Below are 15,966 nucleotides of genomic sequence, written 5' to 3' on the forward strand. Positions count from 1 at the left end.
CGGAGCCAAAAAGTAAATGTAAATGTCGTTTACCCATCGAAAGACTTGTAAACTAGTAAATTTAGGTTCGGGACGTTACAATGGTCGTCTGTAGTCTTGGCCCTAAAAGGGATCCGTTTCGTCCCAGGGATGATGACGAAGACGTGTTAATAGCATAAGTGCTTATTTATATACAATAGACGCATTATTGTACTTAGCATAATACAAGACCGGACACTTCAATTATTATGAACTTGTTGGCTAGACATAGCCCCGCGCCAACGCAACGCCATTAGATTGGTATAAAGACAATCTTTCGATATTTGAGAGGTACAATTGATATGGGCTTATTCTATCCCTACAGAGAAAAGAGATGACGGAAGTGTGGGATCGGACCCCACAAGGCAAAATGCCACCTTCTGTGCTCCTCCTCCCCTCCATCAAAATGACAACAAGCATTTCTAAATATTGAAGTGAACCAAATCCGATCAGAGGATAATGTAGCGGACTTATTTACTAAGTCGTTACCAAAATCTACCTTCGAGAAACATGTGAAGAGCATCGGATTGAGAAAGTTATCCGAACTCCCATGATTGTAGCAATCAGGGGGAGATATTGACATCAGTGGGAGGCATGATGTCTACATATTCGATCTCGAAGAGTGAATGACGTGTTGTGCTCTTTTTGTCCTTCGACCAGGGTTTTTTTTGTCCCACAGGGTTTTTGTTACCTGGCAAGATTTTTTAACAAGGCAACAATCAAAGTGTCATCACCAAGTTTGAGCGGCACAAGGGGGAGTGTTGAAGGATATTGACATAATGTGTGCCTCTACAAACTAGGGTTTAGAGTTGTAATAGGCATGTGTTCTAGGTATTCAATTGTAATCAGATTCTATTACCTTTTTAGGTACCTTGTAACTCCCTATTTATAGGGCTCCTATTATCAATAATAAACACAATTACTATTCTCCTATAACAGGGGATTCATTTTGTAAAAACTTTGAGAGTATTCTAGTTCAGGTTTTCTCTCATTTCTCTATTTTCAAAGCTTGACTTTGCTCTCAAAGTTTGACCATGGCTGATATGTTATCACGAGGATCCTCTGTGGCTCTGTCCCCAGTAAACCCTAAACTGAGGGACAAATATACAAATCATTTCAGAATGTAATTTATGCTTAATACTTAAGTTCATGATGAGATACTGGGAGTCGACAGTTGTTACATGATAGATAGATAACACACCGCAAATGCTCTAATCAGAATCCTGGGGAATCTGCCTGACGAAATGGGTCTCGAATTCAGAGATGACCTTGGCCAAGTCTTCGGCCATGAGAACAAGGACTTCAACATCCCCCACACTCATATATGCGTCCCACTGGTCCAACTCGGGTACTCTGTGAACGGAGGCATCTAATACCCATCCGAGAAGTTGTTCTCCGAAGTAATTTCCTGAATAATGGTAATATACCGGTCCGCTGAATGAACAATAGGATACAATTCCTCTTATGATGAAGAACATCCTATCAATCTTTTCATTCGAGTTCAAAATAAAGGGCCCGTCCGGCGTATCATCACTATATTTCATGGGGTTGAGATGTGAACAGATTGCTTTCAATACTTCTTCATCCATATTTTCCAGTATTGGCACCTAATTCAGAGTAATACATGCATACAAGATTTCAGTTTCAAGTCTAGCAAGTAACAATAATATATCAGTCTAAAAAGGTACCAATGTCTTGCAAATGTATTAATTATTGACAGAGAAGCTTACTTTCTTAACCATAGTCAATGGGTCAAAAGTTGCTAGCTTCCCCTCCGAATCTATTGGGAGGGTGGTTTGCTTCATGAAGTCTGACCTGAATTCAGATACTATGCTCTTCAAGTCATCGGCCCAGAGAACAGCGACTTCGGCATTACCTATTTGATCATCATTGGGGACTTTAGCAGAATTGTGGGACAAGGGTAATTTAGCAGGAAAATTAGTATGTGCCGCCCAGTTTGTAATCCAATGTACAAGTTCTAATCCAATGAAATCTCCCACGACACAGTGATAAGGATATGTCTCTTTAACAGTTACCCTTTCTCCGCCTAATAAGACGAACATCATTTCAAGTGGTTTGTGCTTTTCAATAATAACAGTATCGCTGCTATAGCTCACACGCTTCATACGTTTAGAGATTTCTTTCACCACTTCTTCATCCATATCTCGGAACATTGGCACCTAGAGAATTAGATAAAGATTTTAGGAAGAAAAAAAAAAGTCATGAAAAAACAATAAGTCCAGTAATGAGGTACACGATCACATCAACATTATTTAGGCAAGCTACTAAATGATGATTGATTGATTGGGTTTAATTGGATCATGTGGGATGTGTCTTCCAGATGTTTTCTGGAGAGACAGATGACTTACTTTCTTTAGCCAGTGCAACGTGAGGGAAGCAAAAAGATCGGTTGGATGGGCGATCACTCTGCTGAAATTCGACCTGTATTCAGAGGCTACACTTGCCAAGTCCTTGGCCGTGACATAAAGGATGTCAACATAATTACTAGCATTGAGCCGACAGGTGGGTAAGGGTGATAGGGCAGGAAATGAACTATCTAATACGTAATCCAGAAGTTCTTCTCCCGAGAAATATCCTGCTTTGTGCCTTAACCGTCCATGATCAAGCGTACCATATTCTTCCACTGATCCATCTATGACGAAGATCATCATACGAAGTGGTTCATTCGTATCAGTCAACCAGGCCTTGCTATAGCTCCTAGGCTTAAGATGCAGAGAAATTGCTTTCAACACTTCAGTATGCATAGTTTCCAACTTTGGCACCTACGAATGGCATATTCAAAATCAAGAAAAAACAGAAGAGATAACTAGGGACATTAATTTTTTTTTCTGTAAGTAAATAAAAGATTAGACGATACTAGAGATGTATAAATAATTCATATATTATCAATCTTCCATATATTATATTGATATATGTTGTACTCAACTTACTTTCCTTAACATAGCCACCTGGCGGCTCTCTAAAAGAACCCACTTAGCATCCGACAGAGGGGTAATTTCTTTACCAAATTCCGATCTGAATTTATAGCCTACACGCTCCATGTCACTCGCCATGAGAACGAGGACGTCAACATCACCAATGGCTCTAGCAGACTCATTTGATATGCCGGGAAAAGATGTCCATGCTGGCCAACATAGAAGTTGTTCACCAAATAACTGTCCTGCACCTCGTTGCAGTGTACCAGACGCATCTCTCTTTTCTATGCTTACAAGTCCATCCACAATGAAGATCATCATCTCAAGTGGCTTATCCTCGGAAATAATGATATTATCCTTTTTGTACTTCTTGGGCTTAAGATTTTCAGAGATTTCTCTCAATACTGCTTCAGCCATATTTTGAACTGATGGCACCTAGGATTAGATAAAAATAATAATAATAGTCAAGTGAGAGATAAAAAAATTTAGAGAGAATGATTCCAGTCATTCCACCCTACGTAAACTGTTGTATGACATACTATATGTTTTATTCTCCTAGCTAGATAAGTTAAACTAGATCTAATGGAGGAAAACATGTCTATTTTCCATTCAACATTTTATGGCATAAGGCGACATTATGCTAGAACAGAATGCGGCATAAAAATTAAAGTAGTCTTGTTACCTTCTTTAGCCTACTCAACGGCATACAACTTTCCACATAGCTTTGAAGATCGGAAGGCAGAATAGAGAGTAAATTCTCTATATCCACATCTCTGTTTTGTTTAAGCTCTACTAGTACCTTAGCCATGATGTCCGGTTTTTTATGCGAAGGGATGCCATTTTTAACTAACCACGGTTCGAATTCTCGGCTTTTCTCATCCAACTTGTTTTCAACTCTCAGATTCCATCTATCCGTCTCCAATCTTGCGGTATCCAGCTGCATATAAGTCTATTCCACAACAAATTCACAAGGGTTAGCTACTTTATTTTGAATTAAATCATATAATAGTAATGACTACAGTATATAGTTTTCCACACGTCTGCACAATCGTTAATGCTTAAACCACCCAAAATAAACTGAAATTGATATTATGATCTATTTCTGAACTTTCTTTCAGTTGCTTTTTTTTTTTCCTTTTCTTTTTTTAACCAATCTATTACAAACATGAAACAATCTGATTGAATTAAAGAGTATTTAAAAAGTTAACCATAAAGTGAAGCGATTCAAGATGTTAAACTATATCCTCTTAGACATGGAATAAGACTATGGTATATTTTTTTGACTGTGTCAAGGGGAACCCAAAAGCTTCTTAGGCCCAAGATAAACTCTTTCGGCGCATGTGAAATGCTTCAATTGTGCATTGCAGCACAATGCCGGGCCACTTTGACATAAATACTTACTTCGATCATGTAATATCTATTACTTTGAGAACTCATGTTATCACTTCCTTTCAACAATTCATAAGATAACAAAGTTCTCATTAAGGTAAATAAAGTCCTTAGTTAGAATAAAGTAGGATATTCTTTAAGTAACTGAGCCTTAAAAGTATGTAGTAATTGTATGTATCAGTATAACACATGCTGTAGAATATCGCCTAGGGCAAGTTGCATATTTTAATCAAACCTTTGAAGTAAAATTCACATAATCCAATCCAGAGTAATATAAAGAAGATGAATTTTCATGGACATCAACGTTTCCACAGTGCATTTTAGGTCTAATAGTCGTCAACAAGAAACCAGCCAACTAACTAAAATGAGAAAGTGAATGAAATTATGAGGAGCTTTAAGCTTATGAAATGATCTTATAGAAAGCTTATGAAATTATGAGGACAACTCAGCACCAACCTGCAAATTTCCAATGAGATATAAAAATAGCAGCAACCCAATTATAGAAATAAAAGCCGCAAAGAGGTTTTCCCATGTATTGATACTGGGTTCGAGGTTTGAGCCAAGAGAACTGCAATTTAGAGATGTATATTATATAAATAATAAATTCAGTGTGCTCAAAGAAAGTACTATAAGATTGAATATCACAACTACACATACATTGGCATTCAGATAAGGAGAACGACAATCAACAAAATGGCGACCTTCATTTGGAAAAAGGAAAAGAACGCATGCAGTTGATAAGGTAATAAGTTAAAGGTAATGTACTTATTGATAACTTTCGTGCAACTCTAGTTGTTTATGTTAAAGAGACTTTCTTTGATCAGAGATTATTCAGAGCACCGCCGTGCACTTGCACCAACATAAATGAATGGTTAGATTGCATTAACTACACTTTTTGTTTATTAAAAATAAAGTTGATAATAAATATCAAGGGTTGAGATTATTTTATAAGGATTGGGTCACTTACACCGTCGGTGCATAGAATAATTTCCAAGATTAACATTCAACCGCATTTACAAACCTCAAATGTCGCAAGCCCCACCAAAAGCAATTTGAGAACTTCTCCGGATAGTTAGTTGACCCCAGTATACCAAACTGGAGGATATGAAGAAATATGCCAAAGTCGAAAATTTTTGGATCAGATGGATCTATAGGACATAAATCATTAAGAGACGTTATATTTCTCAACGTATGGTGATTGTGGCAGTCAAAATTATTACGGTCACATCCATTTTCATTCCGACAAGCATGTCGCCAGCAACTTGTAATTCTTTGAACTGCAAAAAAGTAACAAAGGGCTCCCAATACCTGAGAAACAACAAATTAATTAGAGATTCTTTGAAACATTGAAAAGTAAGAAAGAGCTTCAGTATGACTTTTTGAACTGCAGAAACGTTTATGAGAACTCATGAAAAGAAAGCTTCAAAACATATAATTCAAGGATGTAATGAGGAAGAAACTAATTAAAGAATGTTAATGAGGTCTCATGAAAAGAAAGCTAGCTGAAATAAATGCTACCAAGTTTTGGCATATATAGGTTTGAAAAATTCTACAATGTGTTAATGTATGACATGCATACAATTGCCTTAAAAGTGATAAAATGAGTCCTCAAAATAGTAATATTAGTCCTCAAAGTGGTAACATAAGTCCTTAAAGTGGTAAATTTTCTTAGTTACTACATGAGTTTTCAAGTGGTAAATTGAGTCCTTAAAGTAGTAAAATGAGTCTTCAAAGTAGTAAAAATAGTTGATGTATGAGAAATGTTAACATACTATAGCCTTACCCTATAAGTTTAGGGCATATATAGGAGGATTTGCCTTATGAGGTGATGCACTGATGCCCTTACACTATGTAACCCTCACTGTGATACTTTTTTTTTGAGAATAAGATCCTTTATTGAAATGAAACCAAATTACATAACACGGGAATGACCGGTGGTGGACAAGAATTCCCCACTCTCCTCCCTAAAACCTAAACCAGTTACGGGTCCATCACCATAGATGACTTCCATGAGCCGAAAGGGCCCAACCCCTAACCACATATACCGCCCAACACCTCGGGCTACCGAGAATCCCGAGAATATCGATACCACCTCATAGACAACCGCAACAACAACCAACGCCCTCTTCCACACCGTGTCCCAAAGATGCCAGGCCACGTGCAAGGATCGCTCGTCAGCACATTGACCATAAGATAAAACCGACAATAAACCAATTCGTCCCCAGGAAAAACACCACATACATGGTACCTCAATTTGACCCAACCCTAGCTCAACAGAGTAGGGACATGCTAAAAACCAGAAAAACCTAACCAAAACCCTAATCGAACTCCTAACCAAGAAAACTACTTTAAACAAAAATATAGCCCAGCCGCCGCAATCATCTTCCTCCACTTCAGTTGACCTGCCTGCAGACCACAACCATAGATCTGTCCCGTCAAACTCGCACCGCCGGAAAGACTCCATCCACGCAGCAAGCCACACCAACCTCACCTTTGGTCGGCCAAATCCAGGCATAAAGCCAGATCTCGATGAGCCCACACCGAGTATCAGTGAGAAACTCGTCGTGCCTTGACGCCCGGCTTCATCCAACCGCCAGAAAATTCGACACCCTTGCACTCTTCGATGATCGACCAAACTCGGAGAAGGAATCAGCGCCGTACGATCCATGGCAAACCGCCGCCACGATCCAGCCTCTGACCACCTGCTCCAACCCTGCGCCGACCGCCAACCAGCCATCCTGCCCGCCTGCATCGCCGCCTGAGAGGAAAGAAACGTCATACGCGACCAAGAAGGTTGAACCGGATACCAAAACTTGGAGCCCCAAGACCCCACAATCCCGTCCGGCAACACCCGCCACTCATCGATGAGGCCTGGACCTATGATCGACGCTGGGGCGCCGCCGGACAGGCAACAACCTCTTCTGTGCTTTTCCAAAACCCTAGTTGCTTCCCTCTATTCTCGGAGCCCTCTTAGTTTAACCTCTTCTGTGATACTTAAACAAATGTAACCCGTGTAATCTTACACTATGAATACCCACACTATGTAACCTGTACTATCTTTAGTTGTTATTGTTGTAGTTGATGATCATTTTCATCACCATGTAATAGCATGAACTATTATAAGGTAATCCAACAAAAAACTGTACCTAAAAACAGTTACTTATAGAGTTAATAATATAATAAATTGTGATAAACATTGAAACTTACATGACTGGCAAGGATGTACATAAAGAAATTGAGTATGCCTTTAAGCCATAGTGAAGTCTCTTCTCTAGAAAACTTCTTAGATTCCTTGCACGATAGGTAGATACGAAGAACTCGTGGCACATATTGCACTAGAATAAGAAAGTTCATAAGCTTCCCTTTAATGGATGAACCTGATCCCCTCATTTTGGGGAAAAAAATGAGAATCGCTACCTGGATACAATACAATTTTGTAACAGCACTACAGCAGCTAAATGTCTATACATTATATACTCGGTCAAAATATTGAAGCACTTATTGTAACACATTTCATTGAGTCAATGGCATGCATCTTGGTGTAGTATAGTGGTAGCCATTATATACATGTATGAAGCAAATCTAGCTGTTATGCTATTAGTGTGAAATTGACATCCTGACAAGGCAAACCCCTCCATTATTTGCATGTTAACAAATCTATAAAGAGTCTCTTACCTGTGGAAGAGGAAGAACCGCTAAAATGTCAATTATGATGTACGACTCCCACATTGTCTTAGCTATGCTTAGCAAGACAATCCTTAAGCTAGTTAACATTGGGGGGCAACTTCCTGACCTTATAGTTGAACGGGTCTTAGATCCACACAGTTGGAAAAAGATGTTCAACAGATAGCATAGATCTGTGACTGATCTCAAGACAAGAGCTGCTATCTTCATGTTCTTGTCCAATCTCACACACTTCATATCCTCATGAATTGTAGGAATGTAGAGGAACAAGGGATCCAGTAAAACAGCTAATACACATGATACTATGAAGACGATATTCCACTTTCGAATGTATGGCCCCTTGGGATCAACAAATTCCTTCCTTGTTGGCCAATTTTTAGGTTCAAGAATTCCCTTAATTGCTGACCTTTTTTCACTCCATTCATTTACTTTGTTTGTGGAGGATTTTTCCATTATTGTGAAGGAACTTGAATCTGCACTACTAGACAACATAGAACAAACACAAACTTGCGCTATGAGACGGAAGAAATGAAGTAGTGAGTACTATACTGTAGTACTCCTTCTATAATTCAGGACTAATAGTAATCGTGTCGCGGTACTAGCATGTTCTCAGACTGATGAAAGTTTGTATTGTTTTGATACAAAAATAGAAAAATGTACAGTAGACCAGTTAAAGAAACTAACCTCGTTGCTCTCTCTTTCAAGTTCTCCGTTTTTGAAGTTACTTCAGAAATCGTCGTACTGGCAGAAAATGAATCTATTTGACACTCCGGAAATTTGCAAATTTTCCTGGAAACCAAATCCAAGAACTGATCTCTAATTCAAGTTGCTATATGGTACAAAATGTTTCCCATAAATACATTAAACATTATATGGCAAGTTCAAATTTAAAATTGCAGTACCCCTTGTTACACAAAAGAATTTTTAATACTAGCCTCTGACAGAATTACGTTTTTTCAATGAAATGTAATAAAAATATGTTGAGATTTGTAAAATTGTTGTCCCCAAGTCTTTTTGTAATGAATTCGTTCCATTCCCCCAGCAAATAATTAAACCAAATCTAGTCTTTTGTTGACAACTCTTTCTCTAGCAACAAGCGCAGATGACGCAAATTAATTCTTAATTTATTAACAAGGGATCCAGATTGTCTCCTTGCCAAGGAAACCTCCTTGTTTATACTTTAATTTTAGGCCATCGATATAACATTCAAAGGCTATCGATCATATTAACGCATCAAACAAAAAACCCTAAAAGCTCACTTACAAATTTTTTTTTATGCCAAACGACCCAAGTCCGTATCTGAAGTGACTTCAGAAATGGCCATACTGGGGGCAGCTTATTCCATGCACTAGCAGTGCATTAACACTGTCAAAAACTAACAGAGCGTGCAAACCACGCGCCGTTTGTCTAACGAATTAACTAAGCAAAATTTACTGCCCTCAGTTCTTTCTATTATCCCAGAAAATCACGGTGAAGAAATTATAAGATCAAAACTCAATAACCAAATTCACAAACCACCAAAGAACAAAACTGATTTGGGGTTTTATAACATCAAACATAAAGAAACCCAATTTCAGCTTCAAACCAGGAGATCAAAGAAACCAACTCTGAATTTCAATTCAAAGAGATAAAGAGTATGGAAGCAATTAACGATGTCCAGAGAGGGAAAGTGGTGCTGCCACGTACAAGAATCGTGGTTCCTGCCTTCTTGGTGTCCTGTGGACTCTGTGTGTCAAAAAGCTTAAACCATCAAGGTTCCTTCTGTCATCTGAATTGTGTTGAAGCACAAAAATTTCCTTTAGCAACAGTAGTATATATATATATATATGATAATATCCATGAACATAAAAGGAGACGAAGCTGCATTTCTGAACATCGTTATTGGAGGACATAGCTATTGCTTATTGGTGTCCGAAGCTTCCTCAAGTATTACGGGATTCTTGCCTCCTGCTCCTTGAAGAGAAAGTAAAACAGAGTGAATTATGAGGAACTTTCAATAATCAACCTTGCAATATAGTCAACCATTTAGCTTGGGATAGCATGCGCATTCAGTTCACAATGCAATTATTGATTAAACATTTAAACCCAAATTTCCTAATCTTTTAATGAGTATCTAAAACTTGGACTGTTCCAAAGTTTCAACAATGGCATGTAAAAACCATATACATGCTCACAACAAATGCATACAAGCTTTGACAACAATCACAAAAGAACTAAAGCTTACCTTCAGCAATCATAGGCATGGATTCCATCTCTGCAGCTGCAAACACGATCACTGAATATGGTATTCTGTTACTTACCAACTTGATTCTCAATGGACAGAACTTATGCAATAGGTCGTCGGTGGTAACAGGGACCAATTCATCTTATTTATATAGGTGACTTAACCCTCAAGAAGCTTCCCATTAAAGCATTACTTATCGGATTAGGTTTCCTAGTTAGATTCTTAATGTAACACTTCATTGTAGTCTTTCTTGCAGACCAAGTAATGGATTACTATCCTTAATGAATTGATACACTGCGTCATTAAGTTACAAGTATTGATTTACAGTTTGTATTCATGTTAAACTAGGTTTGACATTTAGCTAATCATCAATTACTTTATGATGATATGTGTTAAGTCCATATTTGATCTAACAATCTTCCCCTTGGACTCACACATATCATGCTCGATGATTTGCACCAGAGAACATCGATCAAAACCTACTTAACTTACTGAAGTGCGCGCCAGATGACAAACTCAAATCGAAAATCCATTCCAACATGGTCAAATCACAGTTACTTATGCAGAGCAAGAAACATAATATATTTTATCAAAAATGCAGAGTTTCAAAACCACAAACACAAGCTTCTGCAATCCACATATGTCTAACCAGAAGTGATACAATATATGTTAATGTGTATCAACAAGTAAACATATATTAGGTCCTACTTTATGTTTCTAAAACCAGAAACTCAAGCAAATTTACTAAACACTAATGGCTTAAAATTATTGCTTGAACCTTAACATCATGCTATACATGATTTAAACCATCTGATAGCAAGTATGATATTCAAAACAAGATGATAATTTCCAAAACAAAACAATAAAGCTGCAGCAAAATCATAACTGGAAATACCTCAAAATTTTATTGATAATAAAAACTGTCATTACAAATAAGTTGTGATAAACAAAAAATAAAAGATCACAACTAAAACACAAGAACTCAAAAAGCGCTAACTCTCTACTGAACCTAAGCATCTAAATTAGCTAAAATTTCAATGCTTGTTGTATGCTTCTGGAATGCAGCCACTGACAATGCCTTGGTGAAAGGATCTGCTAGCTGTGAATTTGTGTCAATACTCAAAACAACTATTTCACCATGCTTTACTCTTTCTCTAACACTGTAATACTTCAAATCAATGTGTTTAGAATTATTTGACATTTTACTGTTCTTGCTAAAGAAAACTGCAGCCTCATTGTCACAATAAATCACAAGTGTGTCAGCCACAATGTGACTCAATACTTTGGTTTGCATGAGAAAATTCCTAATCCAAAGTCCTTCACACACAGTTTCATATACTGCAATAAATTCAGCTTGCATAGTAGAAGTTGAAACAAGAGTTTGCTTCATGGTTTTCCAAGTAATAGCCCCTCCTGCAAGCATGAATATATATCCACAAGTGTACTTTTTGGAGTCTGGATAATTCCCTGCAAAATCCGAGTCTGAGAATCCAACCAGTTTCAGATCCTGCACTTGCCTATACACTAGCATATAACCCTTGGTTCTCTACAGGTACCTCAACACTTTTTTCCCAGCTACCCAATGCTCATGGCCTGGATTGGATTGAAATCTTGATAAAATCCCTACTGCAAAAGACAAGTCTGGCCTAGTGCAGACTTGTGCATACATGAGACTTCCTACAAGTCTGGCATAAGGCTTTGACTCCATATTTTGCTTTTCAACATCACTATTGGGACTTTGCTTCTTGGTTAGTTTATCTACTTTGGACATGGGGACTTCTCCAATTGCACACTTCTCCATACCAAATCTCTTTAGAATTTGGTAACATAATTCTGTTGAGACAAACCAAGTAGTCTCTGTGCCCTATCTCTTTTAATCTCAATACCTAGTACATAGGATGCTTCTCCTAAGTCTTTCATGTCAAAATTCCTTAACAGAAAACTCTTGGTATCTTTAAGCAATTTAATGTTACTGCTAGCCGAAAGTATATCATCCACATAGAGTACCAGAAAAATAAAATTGTTCCCAACTGTCATCAAATAAACACACTCATCAACAAGATTTTCTGTAAATCTAAAAGTAGAAATCACATAATGAAATTTCTTGTACCACTGTCTAGAATCTTGTTTGAGGCCATAAATTGATTTTCTTAACTTACACACTAAGTTTTCACTTCTAGCTTGTACAAACCGTTATGGCTGCCTCATATAAATCACTTCATCTAGTTCACCATTCAAGAAAGCTGTTTTAACATCCATCTGGTGCAGCTCCATATCAAAATGAGCCACTAAAACCATGATTATCCTCAACGAGTCTTTTGTAGAAACTGGAGAAAAAGTCTCAGTAAAGTCAATGCCCTCCTTCTGTGTGAAACCCTTGGCAACTAATCATGCTTTATGTCTCTCTACATTGCCATTTGCATCTTTTTTGGTTTTGAAAACCTATTTACAACCTATAGGCTTCTGGTTGGGTTCAGGTTCAACTAATTCCCAAACTGCATTTTGACTCGTGGAATTAATTTCTGCTTCCATTGCTAGTTGCCATTGATGAGATTCACTACTTTCAATGGCCTGATTAAATGTAGTTGGATCATTGTCCTTTGCACAATCCATTTCAATTTCTGCTTCTTGCAGATAAACAATGTAGTCACTCTCTTCCCCCCCATAAGTTGGTTTTCTTGCTCTCTATGATCTTCTAGGCTGAGGATGTTCAGGATTAGGTTGAGCTACAGGTACATGATCAGTTACTTGACCAGTTACATGTACTTGATCAGTTACTTGACCAGTTACAGGTACTTGATCAGTTACTTGACCAGATACAGCTACTTGATCAGTTAATTGTTCAGTTGCTCCACCAATGACTTGATCAGTTACATCTTGTTCTAAAGGCAATGCTACACTTATATATTCTCATCTGACACAATTTCCTCAAAATCTGAGGTTAAATCCTCAAGGTTTGTATTGTGAACTTTTTCACTTAGAAACTTTACTTGATGTGTTTCAAAAATTCTAGGTGAATAATGAGCAGAATATAATTTATAGCCTTTAGATTTATCTGAATAACCTATAAAATAGCAACTAACAGTTTTGGGGTCAAGTTTATTCAAGCTTGGATTATAAATCCTAGCTTCTGCATGACATCCCCAAACATGGCAGTGATGAAGACTAGGTTTCCTGCCACACCAAAGCTCAAAAGCAGTCTTTTCTATAGCTTTGCTAGGTGTCCTGTTGCAAATATAATTTGCAGTTTTTAAAGCCTCACCCCATAAAAATTTAGGTAAACCAGTTGTACACATCATGCATCTAACCATGTTCAAAAGAGTCCTATTCTTTCTCTCTGCAACACCATTCTGTTGTGGATTATAGGGTGTTGTGTATTGAGCTTTAATTCCATTGTCTTGCAAAAACAAGGCAAATGGACCCTTTTGTTGGCCGGATTCAGTGTACTTTCCATAGAACTCTCCCCCTCTATCTGACCTCATTGTTTTGATTTTCTTTTCTAGTTGATTTTCTACCTCAGACTTAAAGATTTGAAAGGCTTTCAATGCTTGTGTCTTTTCTGAAAGTAGATAAATATAACTGTATCTAGAAAAGTCATCAATGAATGTGATAAAATACACATTCCCACAGATAGTTTGATGCCTAAATGGTCCACATATATCAATGTGTATGAATTCTAATAAATTTTGGCTTCTATATGCAGTCTTCTTTCTAGTATTGGTTATTTTTTCCCTTAAAGCATTCTACACAGTCTATTAGATTAGAAAAATCTAGTTCATTTAGGATTTTGTTTTGCACCAAAATTTTCAGTCTCTCTTTTGAAACATGGCCGAGCCTTCTATGCCATAAAAATGCAGACTTTTCATTTAGTTTGGTTCTTTTAACACCTGTTAAAGTGCTAGTACTGATTGTGTTATTTTCAACAGGTAAAATTTCTTGTTGAGCCATTGAACAATTTAACTGTAAATAATCATTCATAATAACACCAGAACCAATTTGAACAGAATTTTTAGAAATAAGAATTCCATTACTATCCATAACAAGTCTACAACCAGATTTTACTAAAAGAGAAACTAAAACTAAATTCCTTCTCATAGAAGGTACATAAAAAACATTGTCCAAAACTAACAATTTTCCTAATCCTAAATCGAGCTTTAAGGTTCCAATAGCCTTGACTGCCACTCTCATGCCATTGCCCACACACAGGTTCACTTCATCAGTTTTTGGGATTCTCCTCCTTATGAATCCATGCAAGGAATTAGTAATATGAATAGGTGAGCCTGAATCTATCCACCAAGACTGTGGTTCAACATTTATAAGATTAATTTCTAAGGAAAAAACTGTATTAGAAAAAATCTTACCCTTTTTGGCTAACTAGTTCTTATAGCCAGTGCAATCCTTTTTCATGTGTCCTACTCTTTTGCAAAAGTAGCACTTGAACCTAAATGGCCTGTTTTCCTGGCCACTGCAGCTGTTGAACTCTTAGTTATGGCTTTGGTAGGCTTGAGCTTATTCTGGGGCTTTTTCCTTTTAGGCTTCTCAATGAGGTTAATGGTTGTAGCAGGTTCCTTTTCTTCCTTGATCCTAGCTTCCTCATCCACACAGATGGATATAAGTTCATCTAGAGTCCAGTTTCCTTTTTGAGAATTGTAACTGGTTCTAAGATGACTAAAGCTATTTGATAGGGAATGCAGTGCATAACGCACTACCTGCTCATCCCTAACCCCCATCAAGAGCTCCCTGAGTCTGCCATTTATATTGATTATCTTCATAATATGCTCTCTAACTCCCCCTGAACCCCAGGTACTTCAAATCATGAAACTCCTTGGTTAGCCTAGCTGCTTCTGCTTTTTCACTTTCTTTAAACTTAGCACCTATGAGTTCCAGAAAATCTGATGCCAGTTCAGGCTCTTCTATACTTCCCCTGATAGTCTTGGACATAGAGGTACGAATGAGGTTCTTAGCCATTCTATTGGATCTATGCCACTTCTTGTAAAGGTAAGTTTCTTTCTTGGTGTTCTTTTCATTCAACTCTACAGGCTTATCCTCAGTAAAGCAATAGTCTATATTCTCATGCATTCCCATATAGTTCTCTACAGAATCTAGCCAAGCTCTATAGTTGGTTCCAGTTAACATCAAGACACTGTTCAAGTTCATGTAAAAGTTACCTAAGGAGCAAAACAAAAATTCATGTGAGTTCTCAATTTGTAAAAAAAAATAACTTTAAGTTTTCTGTGTTAAAGAGTAATCAAAACAAGAACATACAGAGAACCCAAACATTCATACTTGCATTCATGTCAGTCCATAACAAAAACAATATTAAGCATCACTTTTGAGCAGAAACTTAATATCTTGTAGTTCTTTATCAATATGCAATGCTTAATCAAAATATGTTATCCAAGAAAATTCATCCAAATCTTTAGACAGAAGAAAAATTTCCAAGTATCCAAATATATTTCCATTAAGCATGCATACTGCTGTCTTGCATTCTAAAACCACACTTAACCACTTCTTTGGAAGATAAAACTAAAGCATAATTTTAAAACACAAAACACAATTTCAGTTTTGTTACTCGATCAGGTACAGTTACTTGGTCAATTACTTGACCAGTTACACGTACCTGATCAGTGTTTTCTGCCAACATCAATGAAGGATGCTTTGTGCATCATAATCACTTATGCCAACAGAAAACCACAAAACATATGAGCTCTTTTA

The 15,966-nt window shown here is 37.3% G+C and overlaps 1 protein-coding gene across 1 annotated transcript; it reads right to left on the reverse strand.

Annotated features, from left to right (window-relative positions):
- Window positions 1–929: 929 nt before the first annotated feature.
- LOC112170079 (cyclic nucleotide-gated ion channel 1) lies at window positions 930–8,852 on the reverse strand. The gene is made up of 10 exons (XM_024307227.2): window positions 8,712–8,852; window positions 8,019–8,508; window positions 7,551–7,760; window positions 5,365–5,651; window positions 4,800–4,911; window positions 3,637–3,903; window positions 2,970–3,389; window positions 2,388–2,801; window positions 1,749–2,198; window positions 930–1,625 (listed from the first exon to the last, which is right to left on the reverse strand). The coding sequence occupies exons 2-10, from the start codon at window positions 8,478–8,480 to the stop codon at window positions 1,230–1,232; spliced, it is 3,018 nt and encodes a 1,005-aa protein (XP_024162995.1). The 5' UTR covers window positions 8,481–8,508; window positions 8,712–8,852; the 3' UTR covers window positions 930–1,229.
- Between the last annotated feature and the right edge of the window lie 7,114 nt (window positions 8,853–15,966).

The sequence above is a fragment of the Rosa chinensis genome, chromosome 1 (assembly GCF_002994745.2).
Source record: "Rosa chinensis cultivar Old Blush chromosome 1, RchiOBHm-V2, whole genome shotgun sequence".
Taxonomy (NCBI): domain Eukaryota; kingdom Viridiplantae; phylum Streptophyta; class Magnoliopsida; order Rosales; family Rosaceae; genus Rosa; species Rosa chinensis.

Bases quoted from the DNA above. Each gene is read 5' to 3' on its own strand.
- LOC112170079 (XM_024307227.2), bottom strand. From the start codon at position 8,480: ATGGAAAAATCCTCCACAAACAAAGTAAATGAATGGAGTGAAAAAAGG. The intron at 5,652-7,550 runs GTAAGTTTCAAT...GTTGTTTCTCAG, and splicing joins TGTACATCCTTGCCAGTCAT to GTATTGGGAGCCCTTTGTTA. The intron at 4,912-5,364 runs GTTTGTAAATGC...TCTAAATTGCAG, and splicing joins TGGGGCTTGCGACATTTGAG to TTCTCTTGGCTCAAACCTCG.